General features: G+C 36.0%; 1 protein-coding gene across 2 annotated transcripts in view; it reads left to right on the top strand.

The window, feature by feature from the left end:
* Nucleotides 1–19967, top strand: part of LOC110448582 (2-oxoglutarate dehydrogenase, mitochondrial-like) — a 37773-nt gene extending 17806 nt beyond the window's left edge. For both annotated transcript variants that reach the window (XM_021494899.1, XM_021494900.1), the window contains exons 5-20: nucleotides 2072–2172; nucleotides 2523–2677; nucleotides 4069–4215; nucleotides 6388–6658; nucleotides 7197–7325; nucleotides 7975–8154; nucleotides 8620–8772; nucleotides 9808–10027; nucleotides 10704–10854; nucleotides 11249–11376; nucleotides 11888–12066; nucleotides 12267–12338; nucleotides 14289–14414; nucleotides 14614–14850; nucleotides 15185–15348; nucleotides 16004–19967. In XM_021494899.1, the coding sequence (XP_021350574.1) occupies nucleotides 2072–2172; nucleotides 2523–2677; nucleotides 4069–4215; nucleotides 6388–6658; nucleotides 7197–7325; nucleotides 7975–8154; nucleotides 8620–8772; nucleotides 9808–10027; nucleotides 10704–10854; nucleotides 11249–11376; nucleotides 11888–12066; nucleotides 12267–12338; nucleotides 14289–14414; nucleotides 14614–14850; nucleotides 15185–15348; nucleotides 16004–16103 (2513 nt within the window). In that variant the 3' untranslated portion in view covers nucleotides 16104–19967. The remainder of the gene's footprint in view (nucleotides 1–2071; nucleotides 2173–2522; nucleotides 2678–4068; nucleotides 4216–6387; nucleotides 6659–7196; nucleotides 7326–7974; nucleotides 8155–8619; nucleotides 8773–9807; nucleotides 10028–10703; nucleotides 10855–11248; nucleotides 11377–11887; nucleotides 12067–12266; nucleotides 12339–14288; nucleotides 14415–14613; nucleotides 14851–15184; nucleotides 15349–16003) is intronic.
* The last annotated feature ends 3083 nt before the right edge of the window (nucleotides 19968–23050 follow it).

Here is a 23050-nt window from a genome sequence, read left to right as displayed (position 1 = left end):
TTTTTTTTTTTTCATTTTCGTTTAATGTTTTATCAGGACTTTTTTTTCTGCGTGTGCAGTCCCCCAGACATAGCAGTAGTGCTCAGGCTATTTACCATATTCATACACTGCAAGTCATGCTCTCATAAATAAACCTCCTCATAGAAGGTATACATGTAGAAGGGTATTGCCACTTCAAATGAAATTATTGATGGTTGACACTATTTGTCTTTCGCTGGATTTATAATTTTATTATAATTTCATCCCATATTTGTCCAAATTCTTCATTCCTAATATTTACTGCACAAAAATATAATTTTCTGGAAATGTGTTTTAGAAATAGTTTTTGAAATAAGTTTCATGTTTTTTAACCTAACCAAGTTCCTCGCCATCTCTGATTTTAAGGTGCTAAATAAGACTTTATTAACTCACTATTTGTTTTCACTTTCTTTGTTTTCTGGAGTATTTTATACCAATTACAAGCATGTAGTGGACTATGATTGTTCAGTAGTTTGTATTCTGTGGTGTTTTTTCTGTTTCAATATTTAATGCCTAGATATTGCTAGGAACACGTAAAAAAAATCTAAAAGAAATTCAACCTTTGACTTGGTAGAAATGCCATTATCCAGTTTGGATTTTCTAGTGGTGAAGTAAAAATTCAAACTTGGGTATTGTCATAGTGATGTATGGTGCCTGTTTGTGTACTGACAATTAAGATTGTGCGCTAAATTAACATCTCATGTTTATTTTAATTTCTAATTTTTAAAATCTTGTGTGTAAGTTGTAAATGTTTGTGAAAGATTATTAATCGTATTTCACTAATTTGTATATATCTGTACTATATTTATCATCTACCAAGAAGATTATAATTGGATTTTTTTTTTAAAGGGTTGGTTAATTGGAATAAGTATGGGACAGTATTAACTTTTGTGAGTTAAGGAAAATAACCGAATATTTGAGTACAATGCAGAGGAAATGCTGCATGAGAGACATGTTATTTTATATTAAAGTTTATCAGTAGAGCCTTGTTAGAGCCTGAACGTGATTCCTGAACACTGCTATGCCATGAATTTCCCATAAAAACACATACAATGACACCTTGGGGTGAGAAATAATTGTTCAGAATCAACCTAGATCCTGACACAATGTGGTAGTGAATTTGGTGCTCATTGTGACGGGATACAAATTTCATGCATGTGTAACACGTTGTCAGTATAGAAAAAAAATAAAATCCTGGCATTTCTGTCAAAATTGAATTTCATTTGATAAAGAGAAATTTACATTTCTTTGGTTCTATGTTGTAAAATAAAATAAACATTTGTGGGTGGATTTACTACAGCTATAGGAAAACTGTTTTATCAAATTACAACTGTATAAGTAGTTGCTAAATTCATGATTGGATGAGTTTTGACAATACTTTGGAATCAGGGCACTGACAAGGCCACACTGAAACAAATATATTTTTTAATTTTCAGCACTTTTTATTTTATGTTGAATAAATATCCATGTTTACGATATTGCTTGTTAAGAAATTAATGGTAGCACATGGGTGTTTGTTCGAAAATGAGTTATAGAGTTCATGTTTTTTCTAAATTGCATTGTCGGGCAATGTCTTTTACAATTTAAAACACATCTTTAGGGACTAAAAAACAGTAACATCTATTTAGATATTTTGATATTTTATCCAGAAAAAATAAATTAAAAAAATTGATGCTTAGATATTGCCCATCGCTATCTCTTCTACAACACAAAAATGCATTGTTTTATAATTAACGTAAACTAATGAGACTGGTTGTTGGAGAATGTTTGGGTATTATCAAAAATAATGAAACCTGATTGATCGATTGGACCGTTATTGCAAGAAACAGTTTCAACTACTGTCTTATACAATAACATTTGCTATATACATATATATGTACATTATCTATGGAGCCAGGTTTCACTATTTGCTCTTACTAAACTTTTAACAACAGTTCACAGGTGTCGGGTATAACTGATATCATTGTCTACATAGCCGCTTCCTTCATTGCACATGTTAATCAAATTTTTTGTTTTCTTTTAATCTAAAAAAAAAATAAAAAAAATAACACAGCTGAGGAAGATCTTAAGCGAAAATTTCGCCTGCCGAGAACAACCCACATCGGGGGAGACAAAGAAATGCTTTCCCTTGAAGAGATTATAAACCGACTTGAGGTAAGGTAACTTAGGGAGAGAAGTTTTGGTAGGATATGTAGACAGTTTATGTTGGCCATTCTATTAAACAATTGTAATACATGTATCTCGCTTTGACAGCAGTCTCATTTTCTCTCTTTCTATGTATTCTACTGTTAAAAAGTGTCGGGGAGTTTCTTTGGTAATGAATTCCATTACTAAAAAGGAAATTTGGTTAAAGTGACATAAAATAAAAGTGAAATGGATAATGTCATTGGTAGGTACACTTGAATCGAAAATCTATCATTGAGATATAAAATTTGTACAACTGTCATTACAAAATAGGTACCTTGTATTGCTTTCTTCAGTAATTTTTGGTCTGTTTTGCCCAGACTGTGTACTGTCGCCATATTGGTCTGGAATACATGTTCATCAACAACCTGGAACAGACGGACTGGATCAAGAGCAAGTTTGAGAGACCAGGAATCATGGAATTTACAAATGAAGAAAAACGTCTCATAATGGCCCGTCTCATTCGCTCAACAAGGTAAATTTAATATCCGTAGAATATTTCAGAATACAGAAGTCATACAATGTTATATTCAGATATGCAATAGTGGTTTATAAGTTCTTAAGGCCGAGGTCACTGTTACTTTAATTCTATCAGAAAGCAGTTGCCCTTTTTGATTCCCCAGTGTTCGTTTTGGTGGTAGATGGTGTTTAATGGATATCCCATCTGAATAAAGCAATATATAGAGGATCTGACACGAGTGTTCATGTAATAATGAATTTATTGAACGAGTTTATTCATTTCATATGAAATCAATAAACGAGTTTAATAAATTCAATATTACATGAACATGAGTGTTAGATTCTATTTATTATATAATTCGAGAAACACTCTTTTTCTTGGTGCGTCTCCTCTATATAAATTGTACCGATGGCTGACGAAAGGACCCATTACATGCATTTTGTTTCGAGCTCGCTGCGCCGCAAAAAATAGTTTCAGAAAACCCGAGAACCTTTTCAATGAACAAAAAATCATTTAAGTTTTCTTCATCAACCAATGTTTTAATAATTATCATAACAACATTAATAATAATTTTTTATACGAAAACCATTCAACGAATTGGCGAAAATAGCAGTGACACTGACGTCACATATTTGGCACAACGGCGCGTGCACTGTCAAGGTAAAAGTCATCACAATACACATCGAAGTCTGCACTTTTAAACGTTTACAGGGACTGGAATGATTGTCACTCTCTATAACACAAACGCATTTCTTTGGAGAGGGTTGTTGGTGAATGTGAACTTCAATGTTTCCGCCAGAAAATATACTTAGGAATCCGCAACGAAACTGGAACACTGATGAAGTTGGTCGGTTACACGTGTTCGCCATTGATTGTGTGTATGTCGGAGAAGTTCAAGTGGAATTTGAACATGCAGGTGTTGAATTTGTGTGAAGCTAACACTCGTGTTTATATAATATTGAATTTATTAAACGCGTTTGTTAATTTTTTCTCCCAGTGCCCCTGCCTCTGCTATACATGCAAACAGTAACTCGGTCAGCCATTTTGTTTACAAACGTAGAAGTTGTAGCCTTTTTTGACCTTTTTCTATGGCCGAGACATATGTGGCTAAAACTTTTGTTCTATTGGTATGATTCTGTTCTTACTTTGTGGTAATAGGTAGTTAGTGGATAATCTACATGGTTAAGAGGGACATACTCTGTGCATGGGACAATCATAATGGCGGACATGACTTCTGATTGGCCGAAACCTTTTTGGCTATAACAACTTATTCCCAAATGCCACTAAATCAATACTGAAATATCTGTCATTGGTTTACTACATTTAATATCTTGATACAAAAAGATGTTGCATTAATATCTCGGAAATGTATAAAACTTGTATACAAATATGACCTCTGTTTACAGGTTTGAGGACTTCCTGGCTAAGAAGTGGTCGTCAGAAAAGAGGTTTGGGCTGGAGGGCTGTGAGGTCCTCATCCCTGCCCTCAAAGTCATTGTGGACTCATGCACAGAGTGGGGCGTTGACACTTTCCACGTCGGCATGCCCCACAGGTAGGTTGTCTTTGTCATGGTTACAAAAAAACAAAAAAAGTGTTTGTATACCAAAAATTAATGAGGGAAAATAGGATACACTGACTAGTAGTAAGATTATGATGATATACTGTATAAGATTATGATGACAAACTGTATAAGATTATGATGACATACTGTGTAAGATTATGATGATATACTGTATAAGATAATGATGACATACTGTATAAGATTATGATGATATACTTTATAAGATAATGATGACATACTGTATAAGATTATGATGACATACTATCAGATTATGATGACATACTGTGTAAGATTATGATGACATACTGTATAAGATTATGATGACATACTATCAGATTATGATGACATACTGTGTAAGATTATGATGATATACTGTATAAGAAAATGATGACATACTGTATAAGATTATGATGATATGCTGTATAAGATTATGATGACAAACTGTATAATATTATGATGACATACTGCATAAGATAATGATGACATACTGTATAAGATAATGATGACATACTGTATTAGATTATGATGACATACTATAAGATTATGATGCCATGCTGTATAAGAAAATGATGAGATACTGTATAAGACTATGATGACATACCGTATAAGATAATGATGCCATACTGTATAAGATTGTGATGACAAACTGTATAATATTATGATGACATACTTTACAAGATTATGATGACAAACTGTGTAAGATTATGATGATATACTTTATAAGATAATGATGCCATACTGTATAAGATTATGATAACATACTGTATAAGACTATGATGACATACCGTATAAGATAATGATGATCTATTGTATAAGATTATGAAGACATACTGTATAAGAAAATGATGAGATACTGTATAAGACTATGATGACATACCGTATAAGATAATGATGATCTATTGTATAAGATTATGAAGACATACTGTATAAGAAAATGATGAGATACTGTATAAGATTATGATGCCATACTGTATAAGATTGTGATGACAAACTGTATAATATTATGATGACATACTTTACAAGATTATGATGACAAACTGTGTAAGATTATGATGACGAACTGTATAAGATTATGAAGACATACTGTATAAGACTATGATGACATACCGTATAAGATAATGATGAGATACTGTATAAGACTATGATGACATACCGTATAAGATAATGATGCCATACTGTATAAGATTATGATAACATACTGTATAAGACTATGATGACATACCGTATAAGATAATGATGCCATACTGTATAAGATTGTGATGACAAACTGTATAAGATTATGAAGACATACTGTATAAGACTATGATGACATACCGTATAAGATAATGATGACATTCTTATAAGATTATGATGCCATGCTGTATAAGAAAATGATGACATACTGTATAAGATTATGATGACATACTGTGTAAGATAATGATGACATACTTATAAGATTATGATGACATACTGTATAAGATTATGATGACATACTGTGTAAGATTATGATGACATACTGTATAAGATAATGATGACATACTGTATAAGATTATGATGACATACTGTATAAGATTATGATGACATACTGTTTAAGATTATGATGACATACTTTATAAGATTATGATGACAAACTGTATAAGATTATGATGACAAACTGTTTAAAATTATGATGACATACTGTATAAGATTATGATGACATACTGTATACGATTATGATGACATAATGTATACTGAGAAATCTTTGCTGCAATTTACTTTTCGCTTTTTTCGCCCATCGGAATAGTCAACAGCATACTTTATGTAGTAATTAAATCTGAAAGGCAAAAATAACACTGGGCTAAGTTGGATTTACAAGCGAAGGGAATGCGAAAATTTCCCAGTAAACAGTAGTTCTCTGTGTATGAAAGGTTTGAGACAGTTGGAATGTTTTTCAGCATTTCATCCTTTCAACAACAAAAATATGTATGATGGATAAATTACATTTCCCAGTGATTCTTGTAGGATTTTTCAAGGCGAGTCCTGAACATCATTTTCAAAATGTTGAGTTTCATCACTGAGAGATATTGTGGATTTTCAAAGGGTTAAAAAAGAAGACCATGAGCCAGGACTCGGCTATCTGTATCTCAAATATCACTGTTACCTAACTTTACTGTCAAGCTGATCATAGTTCTGATTTATTTAAAGGGGACGACTGAATGTATTGGCAAACTTGTGTCGTATGCCCTTGGAAAAGATCTTCTGTCAGTTTGACTCCAAACTGGAGGCAGCTGATGAGGGGTCTGGGGACGTCAAGTACCATCTGGGGATGTCCCACGAACGCCTCAACAGAGTCACAAACAAGAACATCAAGATCGCTGTAGTTGCCAACCCATCCCACTTGGAGGCTGTTGACCCAGTAGTCCAGGGCAAGACTAAGGCGGAACAGTATTACCGTGGCGATACCGAAGGCAAAAGTGTAAGATGGCTCCACTGTAGAATAGAACGGGTGTTGAATGATTAAGTACATTTATGGATGTTATAAACATTGTAGTACAGGTCAAATAAACATAATAATGGCTTCTTCGAGATAATAAATGATTTTAAAAATTGCAAAATATAAATACACTGGACAAGTTTTCTTCTTGGCAAACTTGGCTATCCAGAAAGACGCTTATTTCCTGGAATATTTAGAAGAAACTAATTTATAAAAATTAGTAATTTATAAATAATTCCATCGTTTACTATAATTTGCAAAAAAAATGACTTTCTGAGTGGGCTTTCAGCAACATGGTTGTGAGAATTTGAACTTGCAACAAATGCAATATCCGTCATATGTCTCTTTGAATCATCATCTGAAACATTTTTTTGCAAGATTTTCAAATTCACTAAGAGCTCACCTTGGAATTGCAGAAATTTATTATTTAATATATTTGATAACAAGAATTGACCAGATTCCCCACAAATGAAATGCCTGTCTACAGTGTATACTAACGATCGTTCTTACTGCTGGACAGGTGATGAGCGTCTTGTTGCATGGTGATGCTGCATTTGCTGGACAGGGTGTTGTTTACGAGACGTTCCACTTGAGTGACTTGCCAGCCTACACTACTCATGGCACCATCCATGTGGTGGTGAACAATCAGGTATGCTTCTTCTGATTGGTCACGATTGACTCATGTCTGCTGTGATTGGTCAGTTCAGTCTTATCTGATTAGTTGTAAGTTTTTCTCAGGTTCATGACTGGCAAAATTACAAAAATACTTCAGCACTTGTTATTTCATAGACAATTAAGTAATTCAGTGATTTATAAATGTTTTTGCTGTAAACTGTTGATTTCAATGGTGAGGATGGTCAGAATTATTAAATAATATGTATTTGCTCTCTGATATATGATTTTGATGAATTGACATATGATTAATATAATTGATTATGAGAAAATTGTAATACTGGGATAATTTTGTGTGGAAGATGTGCTATTTGTCCACTAAATCTGTAGCTAGATGGCATAACAATCCACTAGGGGCCGTGGTGGCCAGATGGTTAAGGCGTCTGAAGTTCTGCTACCACTAGCCATCCACCACTGGGTCGCGGGTTCGAGGCCTACGTGGGGCAGTCGCCAGGTACTGGCCGTAGGTCGATGGTTTTTCTCCGGGAACTCTGGTTTTCTTTCACCATAAAAACCTGGCACGTCCTTAAATGACCATAGCTGTTAGTAGGACATAAACCCAAAACAACCCAAAAGAACAATCCTATTCATTACAATCATTAACAGTTATGCTTGATTAATTACAGATTGGTTTTACCACTGACCCACGTATGGCGCGGTCGTCGCCCTACTGTACTGACGTTGCTCGTGTGGTGAATGCACCGATCTTCCATGTCAACGCTGACTACCCGGAGGAGGTGGTGTATGTGTGCAAGGTTGCAGCAGAGTGGAGGGCAAAGTTTGGCAAGGACGTCGTTATAGATCTGGTATAAAATATTCACTCTCAGACCTCCACAATCTACCTTTACTGATAGGTTGTTATATTGATGTCCATCAATTTGGTACTAACCAGTCTCAATAATCGAATCATAGAACATACCTTCATGTGTTCTCAATCACGTAAGAAATATTCAAAAATTGAACAAACATTTATTTCAGAATTTAAGATGGTAGAGTGCTATTCAGGGAACATGATATTGTTCCCTGAATATTGATATAAAAAAATGGATTTTTTTTTTCAGTTTGAAGTTAAACAATTTCATCGTTATATAGCCTGATTTGAACAGCCACATACATGTATGTTATGAATTGTTTTGAAAAACTTGTTTCGAGTCTTTCCTGTATATGATCCTTACATGGGTGTCTCTAGGTCAATATTCTTTACCTGTATGCTTGTAAATATGTTATGGTGAGGAAAGTATACTGTACCGGCCCGTGTATGTTGATTACAGGTATGCTATCGTCGCTTTGGACACAATGAAACAGATGAACCCATGTTTACTCAGCCTCTCATGTACAAGAAAATCAACAAACAGCCCACGGTCCTGTCCCAGTATGCTGAAAAGCTCATCAAGGAAAACGTTGTTAAACAATATGAGTATGAGGTATGTAGTTGTTAAGTTTGTTCGGAAATAAAGAAATAGGAAAGCTTGGGCTGTAATTTCTGTTGACGAATAACAAAACAGAATTCTTCTCTAACAGACGTTTGTATTCAGGATCTGTGTACAAATGCCAAAATCTGTAACTACACGTTATAAACTGGGTTTTGTGGCATGATTATAGCTTTCAGACATTATTTCGGAGAAGAAAACTATACCTTGCAGGACTTTTATGGAAAATAATAAAGATGAAATAAACAAAATATACAGTATACCCAAATGGAAGTAAAGGGAAGGGTTATCGTGTATAGAAAAAGCATAGTGCAGTGGGAAAGGGATGCCTGAATGGTTTTGCTTTGATAATTCGATAATATTGAAGGGAAAAAATCTGGAAAATTTCTTATGTTTTTACTTTTTTTTCTTGGTTAACATCAACCAATTCCTTTTAAAATTTTGAACTTAACTGGGTTGGTTGTTGTTTGCATACTCAGTTGATTACAATTGGGGTCCATTAAATGTATACATGGTAGGTGATTTAGGGTCTGGTATGTCTTTGAATGCAAAGTGTAGTGGAATGGAACTGCCTTGTTTGCTATAAGCTAGTGACAGGGTAGCTCAGTTGGTAGCATGTTCGTGCAGAGTTTCAAGGTATGGATTTGAATTGCTGTCTGACTGTTTGATATTTAAACCACTACATCAGACCCATGTTGTATTGATGTCAAAACCTTACCTTTATGATGAAGCTTATCATCCCCTGCTCAACGAGTTGGCGGGGAATATAGAAATGGGGTCCGTTCATGCCCCTGGTTAAGGAGAATTGCTGTCATCTATATCTTGCCTACTACTAGTGCTATGTTGATTATGCTTGCATCAATTGTGTATCTAGGGTTGCTTTACTGAATGCATATTGCGGATGCTTACTTAGACCTTTGTTTTACACTTCATGTTTTTAATGACTTTTGCACTGCAAGCTTGGTGGATATCGATGACAGGGTCCTCTTGTTTCTGTCCTTTTAATTGTACACTTTTCCGTTGTTGTAGGACGAGGAAAAGAAATATGACGCTATCTGTGAGACTGCATACATAGAGTCGAAGAAACAGACCGCTGTGAAGAACTCGGATTGGCTCGACTCTCCCTGGGGGGACTTCTTCAGCAACCAGGACCCAATGAAAAACCCAACAACTGGAATCAGCGAAGACACTTTGGCACATATTGGAGGTTTAGTCAGCACTGCGCCTGAAAACTTTGACATTCACGGAGGTGAGACATGGGGATAAGTCTACTTGTCTTGGCTTGTAATATGTGCATGGATTTTAGAAAGACATTTAAGACTTAATTTGAAGTTGAGCAAAATCTAAGCATACTTGATAAGCATACTGCACTCTGAATGGTTTGGGGTTTCTACTCTATGACTTATATAGATGAAATATGACTGGAGTTTTGTTACAACTTGATTAACGTTTTCCCTTTGAACTGTGGGCAAAGGAAGCTATTCCTATGCACTTTAAATATTTATGACAGATATTCCTTCAATTCAAGTTGGTAAAGTACAGTATGTTCTCCTTTCACCACATCCCAGAAATACTTCAACTTTACAGAATACTGCAGTATAAATGTAGTTTTGTCTGGTTACATTTAAATATTTCCATACATTTAAATATAATAATTAATCGAAGGATTTTAAGCATGATAATTCGGCATGGGCCCCAGCAGTATTCATATTTTATTATGCCCCCGCCATAAAATGGGGGGGCATATAGTGTTGTTGCCCATGTCCGTCCTGTCCCGTCCCATCCATGAGCGGGGGCATTAATGTTTTACAGAAATTTTCTAGTGTTTAGTTATTTTGTCAGGAAAATTATATTATAAAGGCATAAAAATCACATGGGGCAGTGCCTAAGAAACTCATATTTTGATATTCTTTACTATGTAACAGGCCTGAAGCGTGTGTTACGCGGGAGAGCCGATATGGTCAAAAGCAGGATGGCAGACTGGGCCTTGGGAGAGGCTTTAGCCTTTGGCTCACTGGTCAAGGAAAGTATCCATGTCCGGCTCAGCGGACAAGATGTGGAGAGAGGCACATTCAGGTGAGGGTTTTTTACCACTTGACTAAACAATTTCCCTCTTTTGGCTCCAATTTCCTTTCTCTATTGATTTCTTCAAATTGAAATGGAACCAAATTTAAGCAGAATCATAATTTAAGTGACTAACTGACATGAACAATTTTGACAGTCTATAATTTTGACATCTGAATTTGAGACCTGCAATCTTCATGAAAAAGGAGTTCTGTATTACATAATTGGCAAAAATTGTTACTTGGTAAATTGGCGCTATATATATATGTGTTAGCTGTAAAAATGAAGATGAAATGTTGATAAGGTCGAGGTATTTGAATGTACTGTATGGATCTACCTGGATAATGCCATACAATGTACAGAGAAGTTGTAATTAGCTCCACTTAACGCTACCAACCCATTACAGCCACCGGCACTGTGTGCTACATCACCAGAACAAGGACAAGGTCACATACGAACCCCTGAACCATCTCTACCCAAACCAGGCGGAGTTCCAAGCCCACAACAGCTCGCTATCCGAGTTCGGTGTCCTTGGTAAGTTAAGTTCACCAACCAAACTAGGCCATATTCAAAGCCCATAACAATTCACTCTGAGAGTTTTCGAGTGCTTGATAAACTCTCCACACCTACCCAGATATGCCAAGTTCAAAAAGCACAACAGTTTGCCAATCAGAGTCTTGTGTCCTCGTTTACTCATTCACCCCTTAAGACACTTTGAACTCCTCCTGTTCAAAGGTTGGAATAGTGCATTATGAAATTTCAGGGGTGAATGAGTTAAATACCAGGTACACTAAACTTTGTTTCTTGGGGACAACGATTAAACAGGGTTGACCTGATGTCCAATTAAACTACCATGGGACAAAAATAGCCTCAGAACTGAAGTTATTAAATCTGTCTCACCAAGTCCTTTTAAAGAATGTGAAATATTCACTGACCTTATTTATGAATTTTACCTTTATAGAAAAGGCTCACATAAGATATGATCAACAGCTGTAAGAATGGTTTGATAGAAACATTTCTAATATGATGAAATTTTGTTTTGCAGGATTTGATCACGGTTATTCCACAGACAAACCAAATGCCCTGATCATCTGGGAGGCTCAGTTCGGAGACTTCCACAACACTGCCCAGTGTATCATTGACCAGTTTATTAGTAGCGGTCAAGCCAAGTGGACACGCCAGAGTGGACTGGTCATGCTGCTTCCTCACGGCTATGATGGCATGGTCAGTATATTGAAACAGAAAGTTTGTATGTGTAGATATTGAGGTCTTCGTAAAACTCCATTTCTGGAAAACTCACAAAAAGTACAGGATCAGGAAAACATCTTAAGAATTTGGTTGTGATTAGATCTGTTTCTGTTATGGCCTCTTGTTTAATATCAGCCTTTGATTTTGTTAATGTTATGTTTGTCTATCATCTCTAGGGTCCAGAACACTCGAGTGGCAGGCTGGAACGGTTCCTTCAGATGTCTAGTGACGACTCGGATCACTTCCCTGTAAGTCTGACCAATGCAAAGCATTTCATTACATTCATTGACCATAAAAAGACCGTTCACTGACCACTTCAGGATAGGTCACTAACCTTACAATGACAGTTCTCTGACTACTCCAATAGTTTTTTGACCACTCCAAAAAATTCACTGACCACTTCAACAGTCCATCGATCATTCCATGATAATATACTGACCACTTCGGGGTATTGTACCAACCAATCCACGACAAGGAACTGACCACTTCAACACATTCCTGGAATATTTGGTGACAATTCTCTTACCATTCTATGTTGATGCACTGATTATGTCAAAGCAAGGCACTGGTCAATCAATGACAAGGAATTGACCACTTCAAGACAACCCCAGGTCAATCCATGACAATTCTCTGACCACTTCCAGACCATACACCAAAGACCTCTTGACAAGGAATTGACCACTTCAAGACAACCCGAGGTCAATCCATGACAATTCTCTGACCACTTCCAGACAATACACCAAATACCTCATGACAAGGAATTGACCACTTCAAGCCAATCCCAGGTCAATCCATGCCAATTCTCTGACCACTTCCAGACAATACACCAAATACCTCATGACAAGGAATTGACCACTTCAAGCCAATCCCAGGTCAATCCATGCCAATTCTCTGACCACTTCCAGACAATACACCAAATACCTCATGACAAGGAATTGACCACTTCAAGACAATCCCAGATCAATCCATGACAATTCTCTGACCACTTCAGACCATACACCAAAGACCTCTTGACAAGGAATTGCCCACTTCAAGACAACCCGAGGTCAATCCATGACAATTCTCTGACAACTTCCAGACAATACACCAAAGACCTCATGACAATGAATTGACCACTTCACGACAATCCCAGGTCAATCCATGACAATTCTCAGACCACTTCCAGACCATACACCAAAGACCTCATGACAAGTAATTGACCACTTCAAGACAATCCCAGGTCAATACATGACAATTCTCTGACCACTTCCAGACCACACACCAAAGACCTCATGACAAGGAATTGACCACTTCAAGACAACGCCAGGTCAATCCATGACAATTCTCTGACCACGTCCAGACAATACACCAAAGACCTCATGACAAGGAATTGACCCCTTCAAGACAATCCCAGGTCAATCCATGACAATTCTCAGACCACTTCCAGACCATACACCAAAGACCTAATGACAAGGAATTGACCACTTCAAGACAACGCCAGGTCAATCCATGACAATTCTCTGGCCACTTCCAGACCATACACCAAAGACCTCTTGACAAGGAATTGACCACTTCACGACAATCCCAGGACAATCCATGACAATTCTCTGACCACTTCCATACCATACACCAAAGACCTCTTGACAAGGACTTGACCACTTCAAGACAACCCGAGGTCAATCCATAACAATTCTCTGACCACTTCCAGACAATACACCAAAGACCTCATGACAAGGAATTGACCCCTTCAAGACAATCCCAGGTCAATCCATGACAATTCTCTGACCCCTTCCAGACAATACACCAAAGACCTCATGACAAGGAATTGACCACTTCTTGACAAGACACTGATAATTCCCTGACAATACAATGGCCGTACCATTACAAGGCTCTGACCACTCCCCGACAGTTGACCAACTCCTTATGACCTACCACACAACATTTTGATTGATTGTATAACTGATGTTATATGAAATGAAGACACCTTTTTGTCCTTCCTTAATAATTAACCTGGTAAATGTTTTCGCTGGTCAACCCATAACATTCCCAGTCTCACCGACTCTTCTACGTACATTGTGATAAATATTTTATTCAAAATTTCACGAATTGTGATACTGAATTACTTAAAGCAACTATCTTGATTTAAAGGGTAAGACATTTTATAATTATCTGTCAAAAATGGTGTCCCATTTGAATGACCTCGATTGTTTTTTATACAGGTGGAAAACGAGAACTTTGAGATGCAGCAGTTGTACGATATCAACTGGTTTGTTTGTATGCTGTCCACGCCCGCCAACATGTTCCATGTTCTGCGTCGACAGATTGCTCTCCCTTTCAGGAAACCTGTAAGTTGAGATCCTTTTAATATGTACTTTGTAAAATAGGATAAATTGTGCTTAATTCAATTAATTTGCCATTACATGTACTGCAGAAGTGGATGGCTAAAGCTAATCAAACGTTTTCATTGTTTTGAATTTCTAAGCATTGTTTAATTGCTATTGTGCATTGATACATTCTTCAATATTTCTTATCTTGATATTATAGCTGGTGATCATGACACCCAAGAATCTGCTGCGTTTGCCTGAGGCGCGATCAAGCTTCGACGACATGTTGGAGGGTACGAGGTTCCAACGTGCCATACCAGAGGCCGGAGCAGCATCAGAGGATCCAAACGGTGTTAAGAAACTGATATTCTGTAGTGGGAAGGTCTACTATGAGCTGGTCAAGGAGAGAGAAATGAAGGGCAACACTGACAAAATCGCCATCGCGAGGATAGAACAGGTGCTTAAAAATCGGTCAACATGTCTTGGTGTATATGTATGTGTGTTAGTCCACTTAAATACAACAGATGGAACACACACATAATATGATGTACTAGTTATATAATGTGTTCATTGGATGTGTACAGCTCAATAAATGAGTGCTATCTGCAACATCAGTGACATTAAATTAAAAAAAATACTTCGCTCAGAGATTTCTTTAAGTGTAGCTTCAGCAATATTCTATTTGAGTTTCCGTAATAAAAGAAACAGATAATCAGAAAAAGAAATTATTTTTAATGAAAGGCATATTCTACCAGTGTTGAGCAACTATTTATTTATTGATTTGTGTCTAGATCTCACCATTCCCGTATGACCTCGTGAGAAAGGAGATAGAGAAATACTCGAGGGCCAAAATCGTGTTTGTCCAGGAGGAACCGAAGAACATGGGCGCCTGGTGCTACGTACAGCCTCGCATGACCACCGTGCTCAAACGCATCAACACAAACCGTGAAATCAAGTAAGTAATCAAACGTGTCTCATCGTAACTGATGCTCAAATGCATCAACACAAACCGTGAAATCAAGTAAGTCTTCAAACGTGTCTCATCGTAACTATTTCAGAATGAGTTATGATGCTCATACGCATCAACACAAACCGTGAAATCAAGTAAGTCTTCAAAAGTTACTCATCATAACTATTTCAGAATAAGTTACCATGAAGGTTTGGGTGGCTATTATATATATATGCAAGACCACACACTTGTGATTTTCTAACAAATCAGAAAGCACAAGTTTATTCTGCGCAATAAACGAGTGCTTTCTGATTCGTTAGAAAAGCACATCACATATTATCACATACCTTCCGTATTTGGTAGAGATCGATACAAAGATTTTATGAACTTTGATAATTTTTGCAAATACCAGGAACTTTTCAGTTCGCTATGACAAGGGGATTCCCATAAAAAGTAGATCCTGCTAGTAGGTAAATACAACATTCCGTATTGCACATGTGCAATACAGAACGTTGTATTTCATGGTCTGAAATTTGCTTGTATTACTATAACAAGGTTCAACAGGTATGTGATAAATATGTATTCTTGTCCCTGATTTAAATTAATTTAACAATGTCAAAGATTTGTTCGGAAGTTTTTCACGTAGATCTGTCTTTTGCAGATATGTTGGACGGGATCCGTCGGCTGCCACAGCTGCAGGCAACAAGCAACTTCACATGCAGGAGCTCTCCAAGTTCCTCAATGATGCAACGCACCTTTAAGCATGTGACCTGGCCACCAAAGGAACACAATTTTAAACCAGACTTTATTTAAAAAAAAGAGATAGAAAGGAAGTCAACATTTTAATATAATATCAGGAGAAATGAGTTGCAGAAAGTTTTCGTATTATTAATGCTACGACAGATTTCTCTCGAAAATGTCAAGCGACGTTGTTTGCGGTTGGTTACTGATAGTATCGTCAGTGATGTCATTGATACTGTAGTCATCATGGCGGTCATTTTTTTAATCTGTTGTGGTAACACTGGAATGCTCGATCTGACTTTTGGTGCATAAATATCTCGGCCAGACACAAGTATACAATGTTTTTCACTTTTTATGAATCAATGCAGTCATTCGCCAGCACATTGTCTCATTTCACAGCACAGCAAATATGCATCACTATGGAAACCGGAAGGTGTACTCTTTGGAATCATTCCTGGTTTCCGTATCTATTTAATTTCAATAGACCTGAGATATTTTGTTATTGAGATTAAAACTGGGAAAAATCTTCGACATTTGACAACAGTTTACACACCATTATTGAAATGATAATAATTTAAAGGGAGACAATCTATAGTAAACACCCCACAAAAATTCTCAAAAATCTCTTTCCTTTCCTCTCTCTTTCTCTCTCTATATCAAACCATTAGAATTAACCTGTATTTCTTAATGTGATCCGTGTAGTGGTTGGTAATCAGACGAAGGTACACCAGAAATGTGATCCGTGTACTGGTTGGTAATCAGACGAAGGTACACCAGAAATGCAATACTCTTTAACTACAAGAACTAAAATGGCTGAAATTTTATCTACTGTTTCATAATTTAACAAACATCTAGTTTAGATTTTAACAAGCTAAATGATTTAAAAAAGAATAATCACATGGTTTCTGGCTGCACCTATTGCCCTCAATCTGGCTTGTGGTTTAAGCTAGGGAATGTTATGATGTGGAATACCTGGAATATTTTTATAGGCATGTACATATATATTATCTGGGTAATAACTAGTTTTAAGCTACAGGCATCTGTTGTAAATTGATTTTAAGAGAGGGCTCAGTTGCTCAAAGTGTGATTAGCTTAATTAAATCTTAAATTACTGTCGTAAGATATGTTAACCTAATTGACGGAAGATATGAAGTTACTATAACTTCTATGTTTTTCCAAAATTTCGTAAGAATTTTCATTTAATTTGATGTATAGTTGAGCTACTGCAGTTTTGAGCTACTGAGATCTGACAATTGTTAATTAAACCCTGTCTGTTTTCTGTTTTGTCCACTAGGTAATCTGAGATTTTTTGACATTTTTGCTATGATCTTAACCAAGAAAATTGTAAATTTGCTTAACTTATCAAATGGCCACAAAAAGGTACTGGCAAAAACGTTTTACTGTTTTTGCTTCAAGTATCATTTGTCTCTGTACAAGAGAATATGTTTGATATTAGATTACCTCCCCTTATTTAAATAAATAACTTTGAGTCTTGAACCATAATCACAGATGATTTTAAAAAGTAAAATTTTACTAAACCTCAAGCATTAGACAAGAGCATGTAAAATTTTACACTTAACTCTTTAAAAAGTAATACATACATTAATAATGATTGATCGTAGGGATGTCCTGTGTCAAACAGAGCTCGAAATATGTTGACCTGAAGTTATCTTCCCTTCCGGTAGCTCTTGATTGGCCTTATATAGTCTCTTGAAAGGACTGATAATAATAGCATTTTTGTATATATATATACCTGGTATGGCATATGTGGGTCTAGGAAACCAGATCTGCAATAATTGTAAAAATATCATCATTTTTATTTATGTACAATGGGATTTAGTTAGTTTGCACACCTAGGTTTCCAAAGCTGCAATTCTGTGCTTATTGTACTGGAACTGAAATGGTTAAGAGAACGGAGATGAGATAGCAGTATCCAGAATTAGAAACCTAAGCTGGTTTGTTGTTTTAGAGTACCATTCCTGATTATATAGTAATATAATGTAGAATTAAATTTAAAAACAATTTCCAAAATCCATATGAACCCTTTCACCCCTATGCAACTTTAGTAGACTCTCCCATGCATTGATCTGGGCGAGTCCATTATGGTCTACAGTGGTGAAAGGGTCTAAAAAATCGAGAAGAATGATTTTGAATATAATGGCTTTAAAACTGGTCACAGGTAATGCAGACCTTTCCTGACAATCAGAAAACCAAATATTCAATGTCTATTGTACATAAGGTTCAAGTCAAAGTGGTTTTAGTAGAAATGGGATAGATACATACCGATACAATGGACTGTTTTGGTCTGCTATTGTCAAACCAAATGTGTTATACCCGGTAATATAATATAGTATTAGGTGACAGGAAATCCGTAGATATACATGAAGGTCTTTACTTTTTTATACCTTTGGAAATTTAAGTGAATTTCTATTGAGCAGTGCCTTTGTATTATATAAAGGTAGATAGACTTTATTCCAATTTTTTTGGTTGGTTCTGTTGGATCTGGTATTAAGATGGGATTCGGTTTTACCAGAACTGGATGCTCTGTTCAGATCGTTTCAACCAGACGTTTGGCAAGCTGTCTGAAATGTTATACAGATATTTTTACTTTAATCAACTTTTCAGTTATCTTGTTGGTTTTACTTTTAAATCTTGTTAGCACATTCTTTTTCTGCATTTGTTTTTTAGTTGTGGAAAATTTTATTGATTTTGTTATCACTATGAATATTCCATTGATTACGATAGTTTATTTTCTTTCTTTGAAATATAATCTCATTGTTTTTTATGATGGGTTTCATGTCATTTTTGAAGTGTACATTTAATTTAACATGGTTTCTTGCAGATTTTTCAAAACAAAACAAACCCTCCAATGAATGATTTCATGAGTAGGATTGGTGTATATTGTAAAATGAAGCAATATTGGTGAAACAATAATATCTAATATTTTTGCCTACTCAAATATTTCTATCCGACAACCCATATTTACACTGTTTGACGACGAAATGATATTAGTGTGCATTTGAAAAAGTCAGTATTAGAGACCGTTCAAACATTGATTAATTGACAATGGTGTTGAAAAATTAAGTTTGATTTTAATTTTTGTTTCACTGGGGGGAAAAAATGAAAATTTACAGCATAAAATATAAAATTGAATTCTGATATCCTTTAAAACCTTGAGGAAAATCTGCAGAAAACCATTTATAATTTCTCCATTTAAAAGAAATGTTATTGTTTGGGTTTTTTTTATGATGGAATTAATTAAATGTTTAGGGTATATTTATTAATGCAAGTATATTACAAAATTGCGGGCTGTTATTCTATATATTTTTGAAAGCAAAATGTGAAAATAATTGACTTTTTTGTTTTTGTGGAAAAAACTGCACACTTCAAATATTAAATACCAATTTTGACGCTGCCATATTGAATTCCCAGATCCAGAAAGCTGAAACTGTTATCAAGGGCCTTGAACATTTCAAATGATGGTGTAAACAATTGTGTATATATCAATTTATTGCGGAAAGTCTTGAATTGATGCATACTCTTTACTGCAAAATGTGAATCACCTATTTGTATTTTTCTGCTGGAATTTAAATTCATAAATCACCATATAACTACATACAATTTGTTTTCATTGGTGTGAAGAAAGTTAGTAATGGTTTGTATTGCAAGGCATATTCTACAAAGTATTATTATAAACATGTTTTCCCTGCGGCCGAGTAGAGAAAATAGCCCTTGCTTCTGTATAAGAATCACCAAATAAATTGTGTGCTTACCTCTGATCAAGTGACAGCTACAATTTCTGTTTTTTTTGTTTTTTCCCTATTTATATAATAAAACTGTAAGGAATTCTTCAATGACAGAATTAACATCAGAGTATATCTGAACTGGTTTGTGTTGTTGTTTGTGAAATCTTTACTGACATGTTACCGTGGAAACACCATATTTTGGAAATTAATGTAAAGTGCTTTAAGGGCTGATATATAAATAGTATCTGACATGAGTTTCCATTTCATATGAGATTTATGAAATGAGTAGTAGAGTAGGGGTGCCATGGGGCACACTATTAATTGAGATGGTTTTCTGAAGTATCTATGGTCCCCATTTGACAAGGGTTGGGACCAGTAAGTCTTTTTATGGAAATAAAAGCAGAATGTTGGTGCCTTGGGGGGCATTTGGGATGGTTGAGCTAAAATGAAAAATGTGTGGCGAGTTTCATGAATTTCATATGAAATGAAAACGAGTGTAAGATCCTTTTTTTTTTATCACATAATCAAGGTTTGTGGCATTTATTTGTTAAACAACAATTTTCATGCAACATTGATGTGTAAAACACTGCCATTTTCACTCCAGTAGGTGGGTCTGTGACGTCATGTACTTGTACTAGATGTGAGGTCACAATGGAAACAATTGAAACTTACAAACAATCACAGGGCTGATAGGTCATACTACATGGGTTAAGACCCAAAATATATGACATGGGTTTATTCACTGGATAACACCGTACATAGTGTGATAAACATGTGCATCATTAGCTCTGGTCAACCCTGGAATGTGTCATAGAAAAGTCAAAGGCAAGCAGCTAGCTATTTGGTCGCGGGTAAAAAAAAGTCTGACCAAACACTAGGTTGATACTTGTCCTTAGAAGATTACAGAGAAGCCGACTTCTAAGGATCCAACTAGTCTTCTTGTCTCATCCACAAGGTAGTGCACACTGACCTTCAATTTTGTCGTGACATATTCCAGGGGTACAGCGAGCTTAATGAGCATAACCCCTGCAGTAGTATCTAGGATGGTCTTGCATCTTATAACATGATCGCTATTTGTACCACCATACGTGTGAGGGTATGTACATGTGCTTGGAGGATGTACATAAGTTTTCCTCGTTATGGGTCCGGATGCTAATGGCTCCTTTATAATACCACCTGAACAATATATCGCAGAACCCCTGATTTCTAACCAATACAATACTACAATAAGTGTCTTGCTCAATAACACAACCACAAGTAACAGGAACCGAACATTTTCCTCCAAACAAATTGTGATTGATGCCGAAAGCCAAACAAAGGAAGCATTTTACCGAAACTTATCATTTAGATGAACGCAACACATACGGGTGATTACACCTTTAAACTTTTGAAATCGATAGTTTGCCAAAATGAATTACACTGCATCATACAGCTGTTTCGTCATTTTAGGACTCATCGGTGATGCTTAGAGTCGAACGACGAAAAAAAAATAGGAGGGGTGGTACGTAAAAAACATTTCTTTATGGATTTCCAAATTTGGAGGAGTAACGGTTACTTCAAAATGATCAGTGAAGTGTGTATATTATGGACCGTGTCGCTACACAAAAGAGATCATTGTGGCTAATCGATGGTACTGAAGATCATAGCAATGAAAATCGAAAGTGTTCCGAAATCTATGTACGTGAAAGAGGAAGTGTGCCCTTATAACCCTTTTTAACGTTACAAAGTAACAAGTTTTTGACTACAGATATTTCATTTTAAGTGAGTTTTTCTTGAAAACAGTGCCAGAAGAAATTGCAACTTCAAGCTGACGGCCAAATGTGTATTTTTTCCACGTTGGAAAAAATGGACAAGAACATTACAAGGACGACCTAATGGACAAAGAAAAATTGTCTACAGCTTTCCAAACAAAACATGTTCGACAATGTGATGGAGGACTTTCACAGAATTCAAACAAATCCATAATATCCATGGTAAAACGGTAGAGAGCAGTCGATATCCGCGCCTGACATTTATATTGATATCGCTCCTGGATGTACAAGCTGTGGAAATGGCAAAACTTGTGATAAAAGGGAAAACTGCTATCTTTATCACTCACAGTCTTCGAGAAAAACGTCATCGCGTACACACCTCGGGGAAAGTCAGTCGTCTTCTCGCAAAGAAACTGTGAAAGGCTCAAAAAGTTTTTATAAACGAGGAAAAAACCATGAAAGACAAAATTAAAACAAAAAATAAAAAAACAATGCCCTTCAGAACTGACTGATTTACCGTACATTGATCTTCAGAACTGACTGATTTACCGTACATTGACCTTCAGAACTGACTGATTTACCGTACATTGTCTGTGAATATTTATTTACAGGCTGTACTTCCCATGTCATTTCATTATTGAAAATTCATTTTCACAGGCCATAAACGGCTAAGAACTGTTGATTTGAAGAGATGTTTATTTTTTCAAGGTCAAGTTGATTCATCCGTATCTGTAACAGAAGACGTTGGACACCAGTGTAAAGAACAAGTTCCCCCTGCTCTGCTCTCAAGGAGACGTGATTTTGCAAGCTAAGAATGTTATCCGCTACAAGCCTACATAGCCTTCATTCAAACTCTGTTCAGGTACGGCCGGGACCCCCACACATTGGTGTTGTCATAGATGATATAGATGAAGCTTACCAAGAAAGCGTCACGTTGACAGTAAGTTGGTTTAAAATAATATCAAACCCTGTTTAACGAATCATATAAGAGAGTTTCGACAAGCTCAACAGATTTCCCTCTTCAGACGTTGGTTGCTTTGTCGAGTAGAACAGTATTATAAGTGGAAGACGTTCGACTGAGTAAAAGCAACAGTTGGAATTTTCAAGTTTTTAATGTCATTTCCATTGGGTTTTATGCGCTTCTATTCCAGCTCGTGTGAATACTTTGGAAATTTTACATCAGTGTATTTGCGGAAACAACGAGGAACCGTCGGTATTTTCCGTGAACGAGTATTTTCTCGTTTACGGCAAGTGCCGACGGTTTCCGATTGTCTGCGGAAGACCAATTTCCTTCAAATCTTTATTTTATCGATACAGATTGCTTGTCAACATGAAAATATATACATGATACCATTATAAAGTACATTGATAATAAGACCAGGTGTTCCGAAATGGTAAGCGTCTTCTGCTTTCTAGAAGACACCATGTAAGTCCAAAATTAATAATGTCACGTTCTCAAAGTTGGGATCG

This window comes from Mizuhopecten yessoensis, unplaced genomic scaffold (genome assembly GCF_002113885.1).
Source record: "Mizuhopecten yessoensis strain PY_sf001 unplaced genomic scaffold, ASM211388v2 scaffold4121, whole genome shotgun sequence".
Taxonomy (NCBI): domain Eukaryota; kingdom Metazoa; phylum Mollusca; class Bivalvia; order Pectinida; family Pectinidae; genus Mizuhopecten; species Mizuhopecten yessoensis.
The sequence above is the reverse complement of the archived record's forward strand: the minus strand, read 5'-3'. Positions and strand labels throughout refer to the sequence as shown.